Raw genomic sequence first — 20,636 nt, forward strand, 5'->3', positions numbered from 1 at the left:
AAATAATGGATCAAAACCATAACGCCTGTACAACATTCAGAACAATGTTCGAGTCAAAACAAGGAGCCAATAGGAGAGAAGAAAGACTTCTGAATGCAAAAATAATCCATCACCGTAACTTGAATTGAACCCTCTCATGTAGAAAATATGAAAATCAAACCAGAATAATGTTAATGGGATTATGGAAGCCTGGGAAACTAAGTTTCAACTATATATTATTTTCTTTCTTTTAAAATTTTTTAAGAGTTAAATATGTATCAGAAGTGTGTTGAAGGTTTGACCCAGAAGATGGCAGTAATTCATCAGTTTGGATACCAAGTTTGAGCTTCATTTTCCACTCTAACATTAACACAACCCTTTTTTCTTAAAAAAGCAGGGCCAGCCTAAAGTACAAGCAAACTTTGGGCCTGCAGGACGGTTCCCCAGCTGGCAGAGAATTAGCTTCTTTTTTTTTATTTAGTGAGTTCAGAAATGCAAAAAGATGTTTTTTGTATTTTCTCCAGTAGAAGTAGTTTCTCGAGCTCTGTGGTTTCCCACCCTGTTCCTGTGCATCATTTCAGACCTTTCATCTGCTGCCTCGCTGTGTGCAGACCAACCACTGCGTTCTAACAGCTGCTCTTGCTTTGAGGCCGTCTTCCTGTTCTTCAGGGTGAGGAACAATGAAAACCAAAGGGTTGTCCCAAACGCCTCGCAGCAGAAAGCAGAGCGGGGAACGACTACGTTATGACCCAACTCTAGAATATTTGTCAGGTTTTGTTCAAACGCAAACACCATGAAGACACATCTACAGTTTCTTCTCCTCTTTATTCAGCTCTTTGAAGGTAAGGTGATTTCCACTTAACTCACAGAAACACTCAGTAAAAATGTTTCATAACAAAGTTTATTTCTGACTTACAAAAGTAATTACATCATATTTTTTATACTTTAACAAAAAAAAAGACCATGTAAAAAGTTATTTACATCCCTCTCAATAATCAAGTGTTTTAACTCCAGCAATGAAGCGCTTATCATGATTATTATACATTAAAGACCCAAACATTTTCATTCAATCTTTTTTTCTTAGTATAGTTCAAGTTCAGTCAGATTAGATGAAAAGCAATTAAAGAGCAATTTTCACAAATTCTTCCATTGATTCAGTACTGGATTTGATTTTTTAACACATGAAGCTGCTTTGATTTAAGCTGTAGCTCCAGCAGTATCTTCATAGTCATTGACCTTCTGGAAGGTGAACCTCTGTCCCAATCTTAAGATTTTTGCAAACTGTCTTCCAGAATTGTCCTGCTCTTCTCTCCATCCTGTCTATCGCCTCTGTTCCTTCAATGCGCAGTATTAATTTTCTGCTACCTATGACTTTCCAGCAAGAAATTTTGAAACCATGATCTAAATTAATTCATGAACTAACCTGTTTGTATTTTACCAGCAGCTGACACTTGTTACTTTTTCTCCCAGCCTGTGCAGAGGTGATCTTTCAGCAGCTGGCAGAGGACCAGTCTCTGGTTCTCTCCTGCACCCCTCAGCAGGAACGGGGTCACCTGGTGGGACTCCATCTGTACCACCGCGGCCCCCAGAGCCAGACCACCCTGCTCTCTGTGGCCGAGGGCAGCACGGTCAGGAGGGACCCAGAGCACGGGGCCCGTCTGCAGCTCAGCGGGGGGTTGAACTCGCCAAGGATCAACGTTAGCATCTCCCACCTTCAGCTGAGTGATACGGGACTTTACATGTGGGAGCTGAGTTACAGACAGAAGAACAGCTCAGATCAGGTCGTCCTCGGGGCACAGAGGTACTTCCTGCTGGTGGAAGGGGAAGGTGTGTAGCTCACTGTAGCATAAATTAAATAGGTTGACAGATTTATTTTAATAATGTGTTTCTGGTTCAGGAAGGTCATGTGGGTGCTCTCAAGGTTACATCCCTCTGCTCCTCACCATCTCTGCAGCAGCAGGCCTTCTCCTGCTGACAGTGAGCTTATTGGCCATGGAGAAATGTGTGAGTAGTTATTTTATTCCTTTCATATACAGATTTATCAAATAGATTTTCTCTCTGATCTGTTTTCAATATAATTGTTTTGCAGGGAAGATTAAGGCATCATCGCCCACCGCAGCCTCATTCTCCCATCTATGAGGAAATGAGCAGGAAGCAGCAGAGCGCAGGAAGCCCCAGAATAACCCACGAGGCCTCCCCGCAACCGGAGGAAGTCCGCTTCCCAGTTTACGCCAACCCAAACATCCGGCAGCCACAGGACAACTACTACGCCTGTCCCCGACAGCTGGCCGTCAGAGTGTGAACTTCGGCATCACGCAGACAGGAAGCGACGTCGACACGATCAATAAAAACTAGGACAGCCAAACGGACAAGAAAAAAAATGCTATTTTATTAATATTTGAAAGAAGCTCCATAGTTCATGAAAACATTTGTTTCGGTGCATGTCATTTAACAATCACATTCTATGAGGAGAAAGATATACAGAGAAAACAAAAATAAAACATTACAAGCCACTGACTTCTCATTAACTCTCAGTAACATTTTTACTTATTTAAAATAAAAAAGGCAAAAAAAAAAACAAAAAAAAAAGCAGCCCTAATCCCACCTCCCACCCTCCATAACACAAAACTGAGGAAAGGAAACAAAGATCAAAAACCCGTGAGGGTGACAGGCTAGAATCCCACAGTGCTAAAGTGTGAGATGCTCATTGGTTTAGGAATACACAGCATGGCGATGTAGCGCTAGGTCAATCTGAAGAGGGACCAGGTGGGGGAAGCTGGAGGTGGTGGGCTTCACCCCGCCCATCCGCTTGTCCCCTTAGAGAACAACTAAAACACATTAAAAACACATCAGAACCCCTGCAATAAAACAGCCACTTAGAAGAAGCGGGCCATAAAATCCCCCCCTGACCCCTGTTTACCTTCTGCCCCGCCCAACACTTGTGCATAGATTCATGATCCTTTTACAACCAGCTCATGTTTCACATTACATCCTCCAAAAAGATCTGAAACAAAAATGCTCCAAAACAAGTCTGATTAATCTATTAATAATAATAATAACAATAATAATACCCGCAGCGGGAGAACGAGAGAGACAGAAAGATTAATGCACAATGTTCCTGATTCAGTCAGGACGGGACCTCATTAAGAAAAACACAACAAAGATTCAAACATACAGCATTTGCATGTTATTCACTGTATTTTTTTGTCTTTTCTTTTTAAACAAACTCATTGACCACTTTTGTTTTTAAAAGTAAAGCAATTTTAATATATAGATTTATATTATAAAGCACTCCATTTTTGTTTAAAAGTCCATTATTTGGTTATTATGTAACTGCTACGGATTTAGAAACAAAAAAAAAAAGAAAAGGTATTTTCTTCTGAAATCCATAACTTTCAGTGCTTAAAATTCTGTCATTTTTTTTCTTCTTTTTTTTTTTTTTAACTCATCATACATAAAAATGTACATTAAAATGGCGTGGAGTTGGTACTCTGGAACCCTGGCTTTCCTGAGACAAGATCCACTTTAATCGTGTGTGTGCAAGATAGTGAGCCTTTTTTTTTTCCTTTTCTTTTTCTACAAAGGAAAAAAAAAAACATAATACATAATCGACATAAAAAAAAAAAAACCCAAACAGATAAGTTCATGAAATCGACATCAACACAAAAGGAAGAAGGTTAACAGAACAAGACAACACTGTTCAATCCCAGAGTTCTGAAAGTAGCACAGGAAATCTTCATTTGTGTAAAGTGTTTTTTTTTCTTTTTTAAAATGGAAGCATTTGTCCTTTTGCTTTCTTCTTCCAACATTCGTGTGGTTTGATTCCTCCTTTGTTTTGCTGAAGAAATAAAACTGTAAACTGTCAGTGGCCTTGCAGGAAAAAGGGAAACAAAAGATGACAGGACTTAAAACGAAAAAAAAAACAAAAAAAAAAAACAGAAAGGTAGGCACCTCTGAGGTGAGCCCTAGAAGCCCAGGCTCTGTCTGATGTCTCGTTCTTCACTCTCCGTTTGCTCAGATTCGGGGAGCGTTAAAGTCCCTCTACCTCCAATCTATGGCCACAGGTCTGTAAAATACTTTTTTTTTTTTTTGCTGTATTTTTTAGATTTTTTTTTGTTTTTGTTTTACATATATGATTTTTTTCTTTTTAAAGTTTACAGTCTGAAAAATGGTGCAATACTCAATTATGATCCATACTTTCTTGGATTATTCCACAATGAAAGCCACTAAGGTAGATAAAACATTACATGAGAAAAAAACAAAAACAAAACACACACACTTACTTTAGTCCTTGAGTAAACATTTACACGTGAACTGTCCCCCCGTCTCCCCTTCAGTACTTGTATCATGTTGTTCATGTAGCTGGGTGAGGGGTGAGGCCGACACTCAGTGCAACGCTAGAGGCTAGTTACAACATTACAATATAGTTTCTGACAAGCAAAAAAAAAAAAAAAAAAGTATACTGAAATGAAAAGAAATACGAGGCGGAGGACGCTCTCCGCAGTAATCACGAGCTCTCATACAGGTGCATCTCAATAAATCAGAATGGCGTCAAAAAGTTTATTTTTGCTTACAATTAAAGAAGTGAAGCTAACAGATTTAGGCCTTTGGTGCTTATTTTTGCTAATTTAGATCGTTATGAGTAACAAGTAATCATCCCTATTGATTTTGTACTTTTTCCTTCCACTCAACTTTCAAAGTGACAAACATAAACTGAAGAAATACAAAAGCAGTTTTTGAATCATGAGTACATGTAAAAACGTAATCACCCCTCTCTCAAATAATGACTGTTGTTAACCATCTTTTTGGAAAGCCGAGTTCAAATGTACTTAACCAGTACCTTTCTGAGAGAGCAACGTAGGGCAACAAGATCTCAAACTAACAGCCTGGAAAGGGGTACAAAGATATTTGTAAGGCTTCTGGACTTCTGCGAACGACGACGGGTGGATTTGTGTTCAAGACAATAATCTCGGCAGGACCTTGAAAGGGCTTAGTCAAAGTGTGCACTTAAAAGCAATCATCAAAATGACCAGAAATAAACAAATAAAATTGATCACCGCACAACAAATCTGTGTTCGATTTAGTTTTGATGTCCTTCCAGTGTACCGAGGTGCACCTGTATGTGTTTTTACACCTGACAGACATTCATTCATACATACAGTACAAGCCGCCTTGTGCAAACACTCTGATAAGATGTAAAAATTGCCGTAATAATCAATCTTTGTTTTCAGACATTTCAAATTTTAGTAACTCTGAACAGACGCTGTCAAAATCTCTGAAGTGTATGAATCAGACGAATAAAAAAAAAAAAAAAAACCCTACAAAAAAAGTGTTCACATTACATTATTGGCGCTTCTTTTTTTTTTTTGATTCAAGTATTTGTTCTCATTATTCTGTATTACTCTGATATGTTTATGATCTCGTCATCTGGGAAACAAATGGGAAGGGATGAAGCAAAGGGAGTAAAAGTGGGAAAACAGGTCAAGTCTAGCCACACACATCCATTATGTACTCTTGGTTGTATACTTGTGTATGAGCTAGCATGTGCATATTCAACCCAGTCCTTTTGATTTCTTGGGTCCCTTCTCAGACTCGTGTCTGATCTGTGATTATGAAGCAGGTTTTACTCGAGCTCCAGTTGCCTTCAAAATTAATAATAATAATAATAAAAATAAAAAAACATGTAAAAAGTAGGGAGAGCATCCGATTTCCGACACTTTACAGGTAGATAAGAGTGCAGATGAGGATGTGGGAGAGAGGCTCTCAGTGCTGGTGCTGCGCCGAGAAATCCACATCCGAGAGTCGACCCCCTGACCCACCTCCCCCCCACGCCTCAACTTCAACACCAGCTCCATGATTAAAGTCCAGTGTGGAGTTCATTAATGCAGGTTTTCAGGAACAATCTCACGAACAAACAGCACAGGCAAAAAGTGATTGTTTTTTTTTGTTGTTGTTTTGTTTTTGTTTTTTTGTTGAACGACGCACGTCCAAGGCGACTCTGGAAGAGGGCAAGTCCCCAAAGTTTTTTTTTTTTGTAGTATTTTTTTTTTTTTTTAAGACTTGGTACCAAACTTGAGGTGCGTCTCAGCTTCTGAGTGCACAGCTTTTTTTCTTCTTCTTCTTTTTTTTTTTTGTAGTTTCTAGTTTTTGTGAAAATCTTGATGATAAAAAGAAAGAAAAAAATAATAATAATGTTTTTGGTTTTTAAAGAGATGTACCCGATGTGACCCATAAACAGTGCACAGACACATACAGGGACCTCCTTCCCACTTCCTCTTCCTCCTACTGCAGCCGCTAAACGAATAAAATTAAAAAAATATATATATTCCAGTCCACTGTTCCTCAAAGACCAGCATCATCTGTCCTGCCCTTCTGCTTCTCCAGCGGCCCGGTGGGTAAGCCCCAGCAGCAGTGACTCCTTTACTCTAACATAAATGACAACGTGAGAAAGTGGAAGTAGATACCAGCGATCCTGTTGGCATCAGCTTGAAGGAGCGACGGGCAACACATAGTGTCTCCAGCAGGTTGTTTAGTGTCAATCTAAGGAGAGGCGGGACTCTCTGTCAGTGTCCCCTACGTTTGACCCCAGTGAGGTTTCAGGAGAAGCTGCCTGGTAGTACGAGTTGTGAGAGGAGAAGTGGAGACTGGCGGATGTAGAGGATGGCTGCGGACAAACACCTCCTTTTGTCGTTTGCATAGAAATGGAAGGCTTGCTGTCAGTCGAGGTGGCTCTAAGTGTGACAGAGCGCTCCCAGAGTTCAGCGCGAGTGAAGCCCGTCCACGGCAGAACGAGGCCGGCCGCAACGCAAGGTCCGATTACGCTTTTAGCCGCCTGCTGAGGCGTACCGGTGGGACTGCGCGCCGGTTCTGCTCGGGAGGCGGCAGGAAGGGACAGGAGGGATGCTGAACACTGCATAAAGACCAGTATTTGAAAGCAAAAGAAATGATCATCAGAAACAATCAGAAACAATCAGAAGCTAGGCATGGACTGGTTTCCAGTATCAAGGTACAACCAGAGTGTAAAGAGTCATCTTAATGACATGCTAGAGGAAGCGCAGGAGTGACCAGTGTTTTCCGTACGGAGCGTTGATTGACAGCGTTGCCCCTCCCCTGCTTGTTGCTGCGCACTGCTACCAGCTGGCTGAAAATGGTCTACTGTATCTTTCAGTTGGGCTGTTAAGGAAATATTTCTGGTTGCAGAAATTACAGACAGACCAAATATGGAAACTAAAGGAGAGCCACCCATCAGTCTTATTAAGGCTTAATTCATACAACCCAGTTCGCTCAATAGTGAAAATAGTGTCGTGCGCCGGCAGTGACAATAATACTCCTCCTATCCAAAGCGGGGCAATAATCGTTCTTAACAAAGAGTCCACCATTACTTTTCCCACAAAGGTACAAGATTATCAAAAAGAAGTGATATCCTAGTGAGAAATCGCTGTCATTCGATTTTTAAAACGCTATTTTTCTTAATAGTGTAATATTTTTCCTAACCAGCGCATTAACCACGAGGCTGCATTTCTCTGGTTTCGCATAGGATGAACACAGAAACGTTTATCATTAAGAGAAGTACATTATTGCTGCTAAAGTACAAGCTAAAAGCTAAAAGTAAAAGCTTTAAACTAGCTACCAGATGAGATAGCCTGACTAATTTCAACAAAGTGGTTCAATATTCTGCATAATAAGACAGTTTACAACTGAATTTAGTTTTATTAAATATTTTCTGAGGTCTATATTGGAATAAAAAGTTATATGTATTGTAGTAAACACAACATTTCAAATTGCAATTGGAACCATAATGCGATACAGAACCGCAATCGTAAAAGACATTATGCCTGAATGCATTATTCGGTGGGTTAAATGTAATGCGACCACACGCTGCATGCCAATATCTACAGAGGTATCTTATTGACAGAGATGATAAAACTCAGGGACAATGATGGGAAAACACAAGTCATTTCCAATTGATCCCAACATTCAACAGTAAAAGTTAAAATCTTCTCTTTTCTAAACATTGCGTAGTCCTAAATTCTAATCATGACTAAAATGTCATTTTGTTTTAGCAGCAGTAGGTCTAATTAATGTTTTTCTGGTTTAAATAAGAGCATCTGGATCCTGTTACACATTTTTGTTATGAAAGCTTTTGGTAGTACCTTGATACTGTGAAACCGTGGTGTTTTTCTCCAATGTTTGAGAATCTCCTGACCCACGCGTATCAAGAAACTGTCATCAACAACTTCAGCAACAAAATAAACGCATCATGGCAATTCAGTTAAGTACAACCCAAAAGGTAAACCCCAAAACACTCAAATGACTTTGATCTTTGACTAAAGTGATGTTTGCAGGAGAACGACAGACAGTGGAAGTGGTGCTTGCTGAGGACATGCTCTGACAATAGTAGCAGTAGTAGTAATTTCCGAGCTCCTCCCGGCGTGAAGGCGGAGGAGGGGAGAGGAGGAATCAGCAGGGAGGAGGGCAGGTGAAGGAGGTGGCGACGGGGGACAGTGGGGGGGAAAAGGTGAGGGCTGCTGCAGCTCTGCTCTCTGCAGCAGGCAGGCACTCAGTGGCCACACTATCACACCGGTTGGCTGGGCCTCCAAAAAGAAAAACAATGAAAACAAGGACGAGACGGCGATCCTCCCTGCCGGATCCAGCTGAGCGATCCCAGACACCAAGGCGTAAAAAGTTCTCAAAGTTGCAATGTTAACAGTGATGTTTACTTTATATATACTTTATATATATATATATATATATATATATATATATATAGAAGAAGAAGGTGAGGATGAGCGCTTTGAGTTTTCTTTGCATTTCCCTTCACTTTGCTACCGTGTTTGACATCCTCTGGTCCCACTGACTTAAGAAGGAAAAACAAAGTTCACATCCATGTCAAGTTAAAAAATAAGTACACAGAGAAGCCACTGAGCAGATTGCTTTGAAGTCTTTTTGCAGTTTTTATTTGCCAGTGTTGCTTCACCTTTCTTCTGTTCGTTGGCATTGAGGGTATAAGGAGCAGCGGCGCTCTCGTTAAGTGCTATAACAGACCACCTATTCACAAGTCTTTGCCTCTTTTTTTTTGTGTTTTTTTTTCCTTTAAAACCGAAGCAAATGTGGACAAAAAAAAGTGATCTTGTCTTCTGGGTGAGGGGGAAAAGAAAACAAGCTCCTCTGAATTTGGTTTGTTGCCTTCTTCCCAAACACACACACACACGCGCACACATAAAATCACACACACACAAGTCTTATGGAGAGGTGGCTGGCTGAAGAAGTGCTTTGTATCGAAGTCCTTGTGTCTTGGACAGAAAATGGTTGAAGACCAGCTTGCTACTCTCCTGAGTTCACACTCTCTCTAAGGGGAGATAAAGGGTAGTAGTGGCAGTTTTTTCCTCTTTTTCTGAGGGCAGATAAAGTGTTCGCAGTTCACTCTTTCCTTACAGTCTGCTCTCAGTCGTAGGGTGCTTGGACGGTAGAGTCTGTGGCTTATATTGCACGTCGCTTGAAATGGTGGGTTTTGCAGGTGGAGTGGGCGCGCGGCGGAGAGGGGAAGGAACAATTTGAGGTTGTTTTTTCTTCTTCTTTAATTTCTCCCAAAATGTCGCTGAGACAGGTCGAGACCAAACTGCAAAAAAAAAAAAAAACATAAAAGAGCCCATAAAAAGGCTGAGGTGCATCATCATGTTTGTCTTTTTTACAGTTCCTTTGTATTAGCAGTGGTTCATCTCATCATATGTACATCCACCCACCAGATACGGTCGACAGACACATTTGAATAACATCATTTTTTTAAGCTTTGCTTGCAATGGTTCAAGAAAACGAGTCATAAAAAAAATACTACAAAAATAAATGGCTTGAGCAAGGCGAACAAAGTTGCATCATTCCCTTTGAGCGATGTGTTTGTTGGTGGGAACTTGATCCGACTGCGGGGGAAAAAAACTAAAGAAACTCAAATGCACTGACGTTGTGAGCTGCAGCAGCATGTACTTTCCACTCAGGTTTCACTGGCTCAGAAATAAGGGTGTGCAAGTTCTCCGTAAGCTTCTTTACCGAGTAAAGAGTTGAGCGTGGATAGCAGGGCAGGAAACAGTTTAAGGCTAAAATTAGTGCTGACAGAAACAAATGTTGTTGGGTCTGGACCGACTGACCGTGCAACACCCACTCTGATTGACGGGTTTTTGTTAGAACTTTGGGAATGATGCCTTTCTCCATGGATCTCTGAGGTGCATTATGATTGCCTGGAAAGGCAGTGAGGGATCCCACCAGAATAAAGATGGCAGCTTGTCGCCATGTCAGTTGACTCGAGTTTGTTTACAACAGCGACCCTCACCCCCCGCTTGTTTCTGTAAAACGTTTTTGTCTTTTTCTTTTGTTCTTTGATAAATGAAACGCCGGGATCCGAAACTCACCACAAAACAACTGCGACTGAAATGCCGTTTAACACGAGCAAAAAAAAAAAAAAAAGAGCAGAGGAGGCAGACAAAGCCAAGCAGCGAATATGAAGCCTTGTCCTCCTCTCGTCTCTCTCCTCCTCGTCTTCACATCCACACTTGATTATCTCCACACTGATTTGCAAGGTTTTTGCTCCTCTTTGTCAGTTTTTTTTCCCCCTCCTACATGGACTCTCCACTCAGCAGGTCGCCAGGCAGCAGCGTATTGATTGGCGTGGGGCTCCCCATGACTCGTCCCTCCTCGCCGCTCGGGGGTCCCCACAGGCTGGAATACTGCTGAACGCCTCCCCAGAGCAACTCCCCGCCCGTTTTAGTTCCACCCGCTCCGAGCCCGCCGCTGCTGCCGCCGCCGCCACCACCGCCGCTGTTGTTGTTGTTGTTCCAGTGGGGTGAGTGACCGATGGGATGAGCGACTCCGGATCCAGATCCGCCCATCCTGGTCTGATTGGTTCCCGGGGAGGCCTGCCAGCTGGTCGTCCCGCCGAGCGACTGGCCCTGTGCAAAGAAGCGGTTCACCTCCTCTTCCCCGGCGAACTCTGCTAGGATGGTGGTGTTCCCCAGCACACACCTGCACGGAGACACAGACGATTCAAGCGTTAAACACTTTAAAGTGAGCTCCTCATAACGCTCTAAAGCTTCGGCGACGTACATGTGCAGAGACTTCTGAGCTTTGGCGGCTTCGTCCTTGGAGCTGTAGCGAACCACGGCGTTTCCCTGTGTCAGGTTGAGGTGGAATGTGATGAGGGGGCCGTGCTGCATGCACAGCGTACGCAGAGTGGAACCGTCAATCTGGGGAAAAAAAAGAAAAAAGGTATCCCCCGATTGAGGAGTCAGTTCCTACATCGTGAGAAGAGAGAAACCCTGGGAGGAAACGGTTACCTGTGGCGTCAGGTTCCTCAGAACCAGCCAGCTGCTGGTCCTGGTGGAGCTGTCCGTGCTCCATGTGGTACCTGCTGCGATGAGAGGGAGATGTCTGTTTACACACAGCTTCATACTTTTCAGGTTGCTGTGAAACCAGAAAAGTCTAAAGGTGGATGGGTGGAGTTGATAAAAAAAACCCCCACTAAAAATTCAGTTGACATGTTCAACCACAACAAGTCATCTTCATATTTTCAAGATTACGACTCCTGCTTAGACCCGCCCGCTCTGAACGCTCAACAATGTGATGAAGGCCACATAGAGACACTTCTATGTTTTTGTGTAGTAATAAAGTGCTCAAAGAGTAAGAGACACCTCTTACTCTTTCAGCACTTTATTACTACACAAAATCATAAGTACAGCTCCAGGACTGAACCTCCACGTTTTGGAACAGAGCAACACTTTGATGTCTGTTTCTCCAGCTCTGTACTGCAAATCACAAAATCTTACTCAGTATTTCCTGTTTAGCTTCTAGTGTAAATATCTTAGGACATTTGAAATAAGACAAAATGAACTTACAAGTAACTTTTTAGCAACAAATATGAGCTTGTTATAAAAGTCAATAATTTCTTAATATCCCTTATCTAGTACCTTTTTAAACCAATATTAAGGAATTACTGACTTAAAACAAACTCTTGTATCTTGCTCAAATTAGTTGTAATTTAGTTTTCAATTATTTCAAGCGTACTAAGATATTTGCACTAGAAACAAGACAATACTCTGCAAGATTTTGTGTTTTCTGCAGTGTACTAGAACCAAACTCACGCCAGTAAAGCGCTACCTGTGGTGTAAGAGCTGCTCCATCCTTGGGCCAGACCCAGAGAGCTTCCGCCCCAGGTGGAGGAGGGCTTCGTGTTCGTGAGGCCGGGCGGGGGGCGGGAAGGAGCCGTGGTGCTGCTCCGCGGACCCTGGGGGACTTTCCAAAGCTCGTGGGACAGAGACGCCTGGCTGTGAGAGATGGGACCTGGAGACCAGGTCGATTTCATCTCTGACAGTTTGCCTGGATGGATGGAGAAGAGGAAGGAGGAGGTTGGCTTACAACACCAGAAGGCTGAAAGACAGATTCTCCCCAAGGAGGGACGCTACGGTCAAGTTCTTTAAAATTGTCCAAAGTAAACTCCAACCTCTGAGTAAATACAGATGCCAGCACTACCAGGTAGCCTATAAAAAAAGGTATGAGGAGAATACTGGTATATTTTCTTGTGGTCATTTCCTGTCACACAGTGAAAGCACATAAATGTTTGGTGTAACATAAAAATATGGAATAAGAAAACAGTAAGTGTTTGATTTAAAACAGGTTTGGGAGATCAATTCGTGAAAAATGCCAATTCTCGCTGTAATGCTGAGATTTTTAAAATCACCTTTTTTCCTCCTAACTGATCTTTCCAAACACATTTCATCTCATTTTAAAACAAAAAAAAGAACAGTAAAGTGGATTTTTAAGTTTACTTCCACATTTGGCAAGCTTTGAACAATAAACCTGGAAAATCCATTAACTGGAAGAAATGAAAGAAGAATTTATACAAGAAAGGAAGGAAGGAAGGAAGGAAGGAAGGAAGGAAGGATGTGTGGAATGAAGGGCAGAAGGAAGGAAGAACAGACAGAAGAAAAGTCAGACGGTATGAAGTAAGAAAGGAGACACTGGTTACCAAGGAGGGAAACAAAAATAACAAGGAATCGAGTAAAGACAAGACAGAAGGATACAAGGATGGACATAAGGCAGAGAGGGAGGAAGGAGACAAGGAAGGACAAAATAAGAAAAGAATGAAAAATGGGATTAATGCAAGATAACAGGAAGGAGAGGAAGAAAGGATGAACACAAAGAAGGAAAGAATTAAGGTAATGAAAAAAGAAAAAACAAAGGAACAACAAAAACTTCTAGTACGTTCATGACTAAATACTGGAACAGTCTGAACTCCGATCTGCTTCAGACGTTTCAGATAACATATGAGTTCAGATTAAAACTGTGGATAATAAATCCAGCAGGAAGCCATGTTTGACAAGGAGTGATGACATCAATGACGTTTTTTTTCCTGTAAATAGCTGGAGCTTTGGGTGTTACAATGTTTGGGTTGAAAGGTAAATTTTTCTCTAATATTTTGCAGAATTTGATAAGTTTTCTTCCAGGATTGTTCTGCATTTATCATTATTTAGTTTCGAATCAACAAGCTTACATTGCATGATGCTGCCACCACCGTGCTTCCAGGCAGGGACGCTGCATTTAGGGTTACGCACAGTTACTTTTTTGTCACACAGAGTTTGTCATAAAAGCCAAAATCCTTCTGTGTCAAAGGTTTTTTTCTCATCGCTCTTCCATAAAGCCACTTTTGTAAATACCTCTGAATACTGTTTCAAGGCATATTAGAGGAGAGAATGATGCCTGTCTGCAGGGATTCAGTCACTGCAACGTAATAGGAAAGGGGTTTGTGGATAAGCCATGTACCTGCGTCGTCCATCTCCGGGGAAGAAAGACTGAACGAGCTAGAGTAGGCACTGACTGGCCAATCGGTGGACGGAGGCAGAGCCTCGCTCTGAGATGAGGTGGGAGAGGAGCCTGAGCCGATGTCAGCAACACAAACAAAAAGACAAACAAAGAAAAAGTAGCAAAGAGAGAAAATGGTATAAAGAAAAAAAAAAAAAACACTGAAAATGGTGATCAGAGAAGCGTCAACTTGCAAGTGACAATGGATACAGCAGAAGTTAAAAGTAGGAAAATGAAGAACACAAAAGAGAAGAAGCAGGTTTTCTGATAGCAGCGGCTGGATGTAATGTTTTTGTTTTCTGCTTATTAAAAATACTGCAGAAACACACAAAAGAAGCCCTCGGATTGTGACAAAAACATTTTTCAAACTTTAGTGAAGATTTTTTAAAATTGTATTATTATTATTATTTCTACTTCAAGAACCACCTTGACCTTTGGTCTTACCTCCACTTCTGTCCCGGAGCAGGTAACGGTTGACATCTTGGATGTTGGTGTTGATCGTAGGTCCGCTGGGGACGCTGCCTGGAGTCACGTTGGGGTCGGTCTCAGGGTCGATGTTCTGCAGACCCTTCCAGGGAACGCCAGGACAAAACTCTGAAGCAACACATGCAGCAAAAAAAAATGAGCACAAAAACAAACATTTGTAACTACTTTTCATGTTTATCAAGCAAAAAGCTTCCAAACTGACTTGGAATATAAAATGGCACCGCTATCCACCAGCTGTTACCAACCTGGAGGCCAGTTGATATTGGTCCCGTTGGCCATCTTGTCGCTGCTGTTCTTGCCCTGACCCCAGCTCTCCGGAGGAACCAACGGGCTGGTCGGAGACTCTGAACTTGATATCAGGTTGTAGGGGTTGTAGGAGTCGTCTATCTGAGGAGGCTTTCCAGGTGGGCCGAGGTTGGCTCCTGAGAAACGTATGAAGGTACCGTGTGAGAAATTTAGAGAATGAAATACAAGAAACTGAAATGTTTTGGGATTGTACCTTCCAGGGTAAATAATAACATATGTGTACCTATGTTTTAACAATCAAAAATAAGATTATATTTGAAGAATATTTGAAATATTATCTTAAAAATATCAGAATTTAATTGCAGACTTACAACTTGATTTGTGCTATAGGATGGTAAAGAATCAACAACCTTATATGAGCTTTACTTTAGAGAGCAGGACAATTTTTTTGGACAATTCATATATTTTCTACCTACTAAAATGACTTATGCTTGAAAAATATCAGCCGGACTCCTAAAACATACAAATAAAAACATTTAATGTTCGTTCCGTTGTTATATTTTGAAGATCTTTTTGTTCTTCCTATTGTATCTGGATTAAAAAAAACAATATTATTTTGCCCTTTTCCCAGCCTTTTAATTTTCTTCCTCTGGGCAACTCTTAGTGAGTTAAAATAAAAATATATTATCTACACAAACTGTGCTTAATTTGATGGTTATATCAACTCAACACCAGCAGATGTCCCTGTTGCTATTCCAAATACTCTCACCAAATTAACACCAAGGTCAAAACCAACAGATCTGTGGTTTTACTTTAACTTAAAATGCTAATTTATTTTCACAGATCTACAGACACAAATATTCAAAACCTTTAACTAAGACAGGTTGGACTTACAGTGTCTAGCTCAAAATTCAAACTTCAAACCAATATTCAGTGTAAAACTGAATATTCTTTTGCAGACAGTAGAAACTCCAGTTCAAAGTGAGCATTTTGCAGAGTTGTCACCGTCTTTAAGCATGTTTTTTTTGTTTTCTTTATTTTAGTGGCCTTTATTTTTACATGTAGCAAAGGAACAGAGGACAGGAGTCAAACATGGGATTGCTTTGAGGTCTACGGCCTCTGTATACGTGGCACCCACTCTGACCACTTCACCACGCGACGTCCCGAAACTAACACAACAACAAACACACCTTTGAATTCTAAACTAAAAACTTCCCCGCCCTGATCGGCTCCCCGCTCTCCTCTCACCATGTTTTCCCAGGTTGGGCTCGAGAGGAGACGAGTTTCCAGAAAGGCTTTCAATGGAGTTTGGGTGTGTCCACTGCGACAGCCGGGACTGTGGTAGCGGTGGGTCCTTCATAGGAAGGCTTCCCACGTCAATACAGTTTGGATTCATGTTTGGATTCAGTCCAGCTGGAGGCACCAGAAGATCACATGAGAGACGCGGTAAAAGCACAACTTCCCTTAAAATCACACTCAAAACACTTACAGAGAGCGTAGGGGCTGTAGGTGCTGGGAGATGACTGCGGCTCTTTGGTCTGCAGGTCAGGTAAGACTGGAGTCTGGGGGTGACCTGGATATGAATCCAGGGAGGATTTGGCCCCACCAGGATGCAGGCCAGAGTGGGACGGCTGCTGCTGTTGCTGCTGTTTCATTAGCAGAGCCTGGGCCAGCTGACGCTGGTGTTGTTGGATCTGCTGCTGCATGTTATTGATTGTACGTGCAACCTGGAATTAGGAGGCAACAGAAACAACAGTTACGACTGACACGAGAACAGCGCATTGTCTCCTCCCGCACACCAAATTGTTCTGTGATTCGAAGTGGAAGAAAGAACAGAAGCTCAGAGAAAATCCTACTTGCTGCTCTTGTTGTCGAATGGGGCCAGAAACATTGCGCTGTGCCTGCAACATTTGCTGTTGAATTTGTAAACGCTGGTATGCCTGTGGAGAAGGGGACAAATTGGTTAAAATCTCTAAAGGTTTTAAATATTTACCCTCATAATAACAAAGAGCAGCTTGAAGGGAAGTCTTCAAGAATGATTGGGTTACACTTTGATACATCTAATGAAAGGTGAAGCAGAAGAAGCTGAAAGTCTCACCAGTTGCAGCTGGTAAAGTTGATTCAGAAGGGTCATATGTTGAGGGTTTATTGGTGAGGTTAAAAGTGCAGGATTCAGACCAATGTTTTTTGCTGCAAACTGTAAGAGCTGTGCTTGAACCTGTGACGGCACAATGGACATACAAGACCTGATTAAGTAAAAACTTTGAATATTTTCCTTGGAAAAACTTTTACACTCAACCTACTATTTAGCTCATGTAGAGAGAGAAGCTACGTACAGAAGTAAATGTTTTTTTTCCCTAAGTGTAAGTCTACCTGAGGGGAGAGAAACTGAGGCACTTGCGCACGTAGACTAGGCTGAGAGGAGCTGAGAGGCGGCACTGGTGGCTGAGGAGGCGGCTGCGGCTGCTGCATGGCCCGGGTTTGTGCTGCTCCACCACCACCAAACATTCCACTCTGCATCTGCTGGAAAAACCAACACAGCCCGTCAGCGTGATCCCTAATTTCTCCCCGCCATCATTTCCACTCGAGTTGCCTTCGGATTTGCACATACATTAGCGTCAATCACCTTATCAATGAAGGGCAGGCGAGGGTCTGTCGAGGGGTCTTTGGAGAGAAGCGGAGGCCGAGGGCAACTCATGGGTTTGTTGATGAGCCCGTTGTTGTAGTCGTGGCCGCCGGTCCCGATCCCACGCTTGTCGAGCTCTGTCTTCTTCTCCAGCAGGGCACTCATGGCCTGATCCAAGTTCATATTGTTGCTCTTCAAAGCCTCCTCTGCTGGATCTCTCTGGAAAAAACCCCCCCAAAAAAACACAAACCATCAGTGCTGCAGCTGCGACACGACCACACGAACCACTTCAATGTCGTAAGCACCGAAACGAAGCACACGGCCGACGCTGCACCGAGCTGCGTTTGTTTGCACAAAAAAAAAAACATGAGCGGTCGTGTCACTCGTGCAGTATATTGCAAATGTATTCACAATGGTTTTGATTTTTCAGGGGGTTTTTTTTGCTACAACCACAAACCTTAATGTAATTGATTAGACTTGTAAGCGACAGACCAACAGAAAGTGCATAATTATGTTGTGGCAGAAAAATAACACATACAGAAACTATAAAAACATGTTTTAATCTAAACCAGTAGAGCTCGAGCTTTCCTCACCAAACATCACATCATTAAATACAACACTTTACAAGCTCCACAACAATAGTGACATGTCTCTTAATTCATAAAAAATACATAGATAAGAAGAAGTAAAGGAAACTTTCCTATTAATCCACCAGCATGCAGGTGTGGCTGAAGGATCCTGTTAATTGTGAACTGTATTTGTCCCCAGAATTATTCACCTTTACGCTCAGAGAGGAAATACAAGCAAAAGACTATGTGAAAAGGTAAAAGGGGATACCTTTCACCAAAGCAGACTCCTAAATCCAACATGGCTGCCATGCATTGGGAACATCGTGATGCTACTTGCAGTGATACACAAAGAAGAACGTGTTGGTAAATCTCTCTGGCTGCATGTTTTGGCTCGCTCCTGGTGAGGGTGAACCTTCATCTCAGTCTCAATGAAAAGCATCTCCACTGCATGATGCTGCCACTGCCGTGTTTCATAGTTAGTTTTCTATTTATTTTGGTCTCATCTGATCAGAGCATCTTCTATATGTTTGCTGTGTCTCAGAAAACTGTGAACAGGACTTCTTATGTGTTTCTTTCAGCAATGATTTTGTCTTCAGGCAGTCTTTTCATAATAAAACGTTTTATTATAAAATAAAATAGCTGCCCTCTCAAGAAATTCTCCCATTTGAGGTATGGATCGCTGCCACTACTTTGAGATTAAATTACACACATACTTCAGCTCTAGCTGGTCTCTTAAAGCATTTAGTTGTCCTGGTTTTTATTTAAAAGCATAAGAAAAAGTGGAGCTGAATACAAATGCATGGCACACTTTCCAGATTCTTACTTGAAAAAGACCATGTGTTTTTTTTTATCTCTTTAATTTCAAATTTATACACTACTTTTCATTGATCCATCATCTAAAATCCCAAATAAAATACACTAATTTAGATGTCTCAAAATTTAAGGTCACTGTATTCACATTTTTCAGGCTTATTATTTCATGTACTGTTGAATAAATTTAAGCCACTCAAGAAATGCTGGAAGAGGGAAAACATTACACTTTCTGATGGCTTTAGACAGTGAACCTAAATGATTCAACTCACAGGGAAGCCCATGTCTGTGAGCTGTTTGATGAGCTGTTTCATGATCCAGGCATCTTCCTGTTTCCCTGGGATCTTTACCTGAGGAAATACATGAACAGAAACTTATCAGCATATGAAAGCTGTGTAATTGTGATATTATAAAAGAGCATAAAAACTTGAGAGAGTTTGTTTACAAGGTGTTAAAAAGAATGAAATGTGTTACTCTGAATGAGAGATTATTAAGTAAAAACATCCACAGTGAGTTTGTAGCAAGAGCTTCGTACTTTCTGTGGGACTTTTTTGGATGCGTTGCCCCAGGAGTTACAGGAAGAGTTGCTCTCCTGGGAGGCTGTGCTGTTCCACATGTCTCCCTCCTCAGAGTCCCACTGACCCCCTGAAAGGCTGAGCTCTTCACCTCCTCCTCCCCATCCATCTTGCATAGGTTTGGAGGCTACAAAGTACACAAAAGGAAAATAAATACATATTATAAGACACATTACACGTGTGAAATTTTTTGCGAAACAAAATGCATTGGTAGAATTTAATAGTGGTAGCATGATCATTGAAGTATAATAGGCACTAGGTGTCACTGTAGCTCAATGCGTGGAATCCAAAGGGCTGCAACCCTGTCATATTGATGTCCTTGACTCATCACACAAAAAAAAACTCTTGCTTTTCTTGAAATGAGTCAGCAGAGGATCAGATTATTCTTCAGAAACATTGAGCAGGATCAGATACGCAGCGTTTTTACTTTTACCAGGTTTGCCAGGCGCTGCCGTCATCGCTGGGTTGCTCCTGCCGTAGTTGTCTGGGTTGCCATCTCCCCAGCCTCCGGCGCCTCCGCTCGGTTTGCCCCAAGCAGATGTGCCATTATCCACGCTGACTGGAGAGGGTGCCGGCTCTCCCCAAGAGCTCTCAGATTTTGTGTGGGAGCTGGGAAGCTCTCCCCAACCTGGAGGTCGCACAAGGACAGCAGCTTGTCAACGTGGAAAACCTCAAAGACGATTCGTATCCAGAAAACATCTTTAGCATCCGTGGAGATTTTAGCAGATTTGAGGATTTCTCATAAGTCTGAAAGTATGGGCGACAAATGAGACTTTTTTGATAACCATTTTATATCAAATTATTTAGGGATGCACCAATATGAAAATGCAGGTATCTCTATCTGACATTATTTTTGCCATTAGGGCTGATAACTGATATTTACCAATATTATATATATTTTACTACTCCACTGACACCTTGAAAAAAAAAGACCACGTCTCTGACTTCTTTACATGACCAAACCTCTACCACAAGCTGGCAATACATATCAGTTGGTACAATAAGTCCAGTTTTATTTGTCAGACCAGTACAGATATGTCAAAAAAATAACTAATATTGGCTGATACTGATGTTAGTGCCTGTATATAGTGCATTCCTAAAATTATAGCAAGAGTGACCGTATTTGAATCTGGCCAATGAGCCATTGTTTGGCTAAGCTAAATATCAGACTCTCATGTAAAGATTGAAACCTCAATTGTTAAGTTAAAAGTTTTTATTGTAAATAGTTTTATCCAAATATTTGACAGAGCCATCCTTGGTTCTTGGGTCTGTCTGCAGTGTTTTGCTGTTTTACAACTTGATTTCTATTTTCTGGTTGTTTTATTTTGCATTTTCTGTAAAGCACTTTGTAAAATATGTCTTCAATAGTGCTCCAGGAAAAAAAACCCATTTACTTTCAAATTTATTTTTCAACAGTATGTATCGTCTACTGGGTACCCCCTCTCGCTTTTGATCTATACAAGTATATATATATATACAAGTGCCTCTCTCTCTCTCTCT

The 20,636-nt window shown here is 41.6% G+C and overlaps 2 protein-coding genes across 8 annotated transcripts in view; one reads left to right on the forward strand and one right to left on the reverse strand.

Moving 5' to 3' along the window:
• Positions 1 to 598: 598 nt before the first annotated feature.
• Positions 599 to 4,436, forward strand: LOC103469286 (uncharacterized). Its single transcript, XM_008416864.2, has 4 exons — positions 599 to 821; positions 1,450 to 1,806; positions 1,877 to 1,983; positions 2,069 to 4,436. Exons 1-4 carry the CDS (start codon positions 773 to 775, stop codon positions 2,279 to 2,281), a joined length of 726 nt encoding a protein of 241 aa, XP_008415086.1. The 5' UTR covers positions 599 to 772; the 3' UTR covers positions 2,282 to 4,436.
• Positions 4,437 to 8,720: 4,284 nt separating this feature from the next.
• Positions 8,721 to 20,636, reverse strand: part of tnrc6c1 (trinucleotide repeat containing adaptor 6C1) — a 39,318-nt gene continuing 27,402 nt past the window's right edge. For 5 of the 7 annotated variants that reach the window (XM_008416859.2, XM_017306269.1, XM_017306270.1 and 2 more), the window contains 16 exons: positions 19,570 to 19,764; positions 19,097 to 19,263; positions 18,834 to 18,911; positions 17,183 to 17,401; positions 16,930 to 17,079; positions 16,655 to 16,774; positions 16,413 to 16,496; positions 16,046 to 16,283; positions 15,805 to 15,969; positions 14,556 to 14,732; positions 14,269 to 14,418; positions 13,786 to 13,896; positions 12,124 to 12,342; positions 11,304 to 11,377; positions 11,074 to 11,213; positions 8,721 to 10,992 (listed from right to left, as the gene is read on the reverse strand). In XM_008416859.2, coding sequence (XP_008415081.1) covers positions 10,587 to 10,992; positions 11,074 to 11,213; positions 11,304 to 11,377; positions 12,124 to 12,342; positions 13,786 to 13,896; positions 14,269 to 14,418; positions 14,556 to 14,732; positions 15,805 to 15,969; positions 16,046 to 16,283; positions 16,413 to 16,496; positions 16,655 to 16,774; positions 16,930 to 17,079; positions 17,183 to 17,401; positions 18,834 to 18,911; positions 19,097 to 19,263; positions 19,570 to 19,764 — 2,693 coding nt within the window. In that variant the 3' untranslated portion in view covers positions 8,721 to 10,586. The remainder of the gene's footprint in view (positions 10,993 to 11,073; positions 11,214 to 11,303; positions 11,378 to 12,123; positions 12,343 to 13,785; positions 13,897 to 14,268; positions 14,419 to 14,555; positions 14,733 to 15,804; positions 15,970 to 16,045; positions 16,284 to 16,412; positions 16,497 to 16,654; positions 16,775 to 16,929; positions 17,080 to 17,182; positions 17,402 to 18,833; positions 18,912 to 19,096; positions 19,264 to 19,569; positions 19,765 to 20,636) is intronic. The other 2 variants (XM_008416860.2, XM_008416863.2) reach the window with 2 other exon arrangements.

The sequence above is a fragment of the Poecilia reticulata genome, linkage group LG8, assembly GCF_000633615.1.
Source record: "Poecilia reticulata strain Guanapo linkage group LG8, Guppy_female_1.0+MT, whole genome shotgun sequence".
Classification (NCBI taxonomy): domain Eukaryota; kingdom Metazoa; phylum Chordata; class Actinopteri; order Cyprinodontiformes; family Poeciliidae; genus Poecilia; species Poecilia reticulata.

What these genes read in the sequence shown, in the direction of transcription:
- LOC103469286 (XM_008416864.2), top strand. Translation starts at nt 773, where the DNA reads ATGAAGACACATCTACAGTTTCTTCTCCTCTTTATTCAGCTCTTTGAA. An exon ending in CTTTATTCAGCTCTTTGAAG is followed by an intron (nt 822 to 1,449) that starts GTAAGGTGATTT and finishes TTTTTCTCCCAG; the next exon opens with CCTGTGCAGAGGTGATCTTT. An exon ending in TATTGGCCATGGAGAAATGT is followed by an intron (nt 1,984 to 2,068) that starts GTGAGTAGTTAT and finishes ATTGTTTTGCAG; the next exon opens with GGAAGATTAAGGCATCATCG.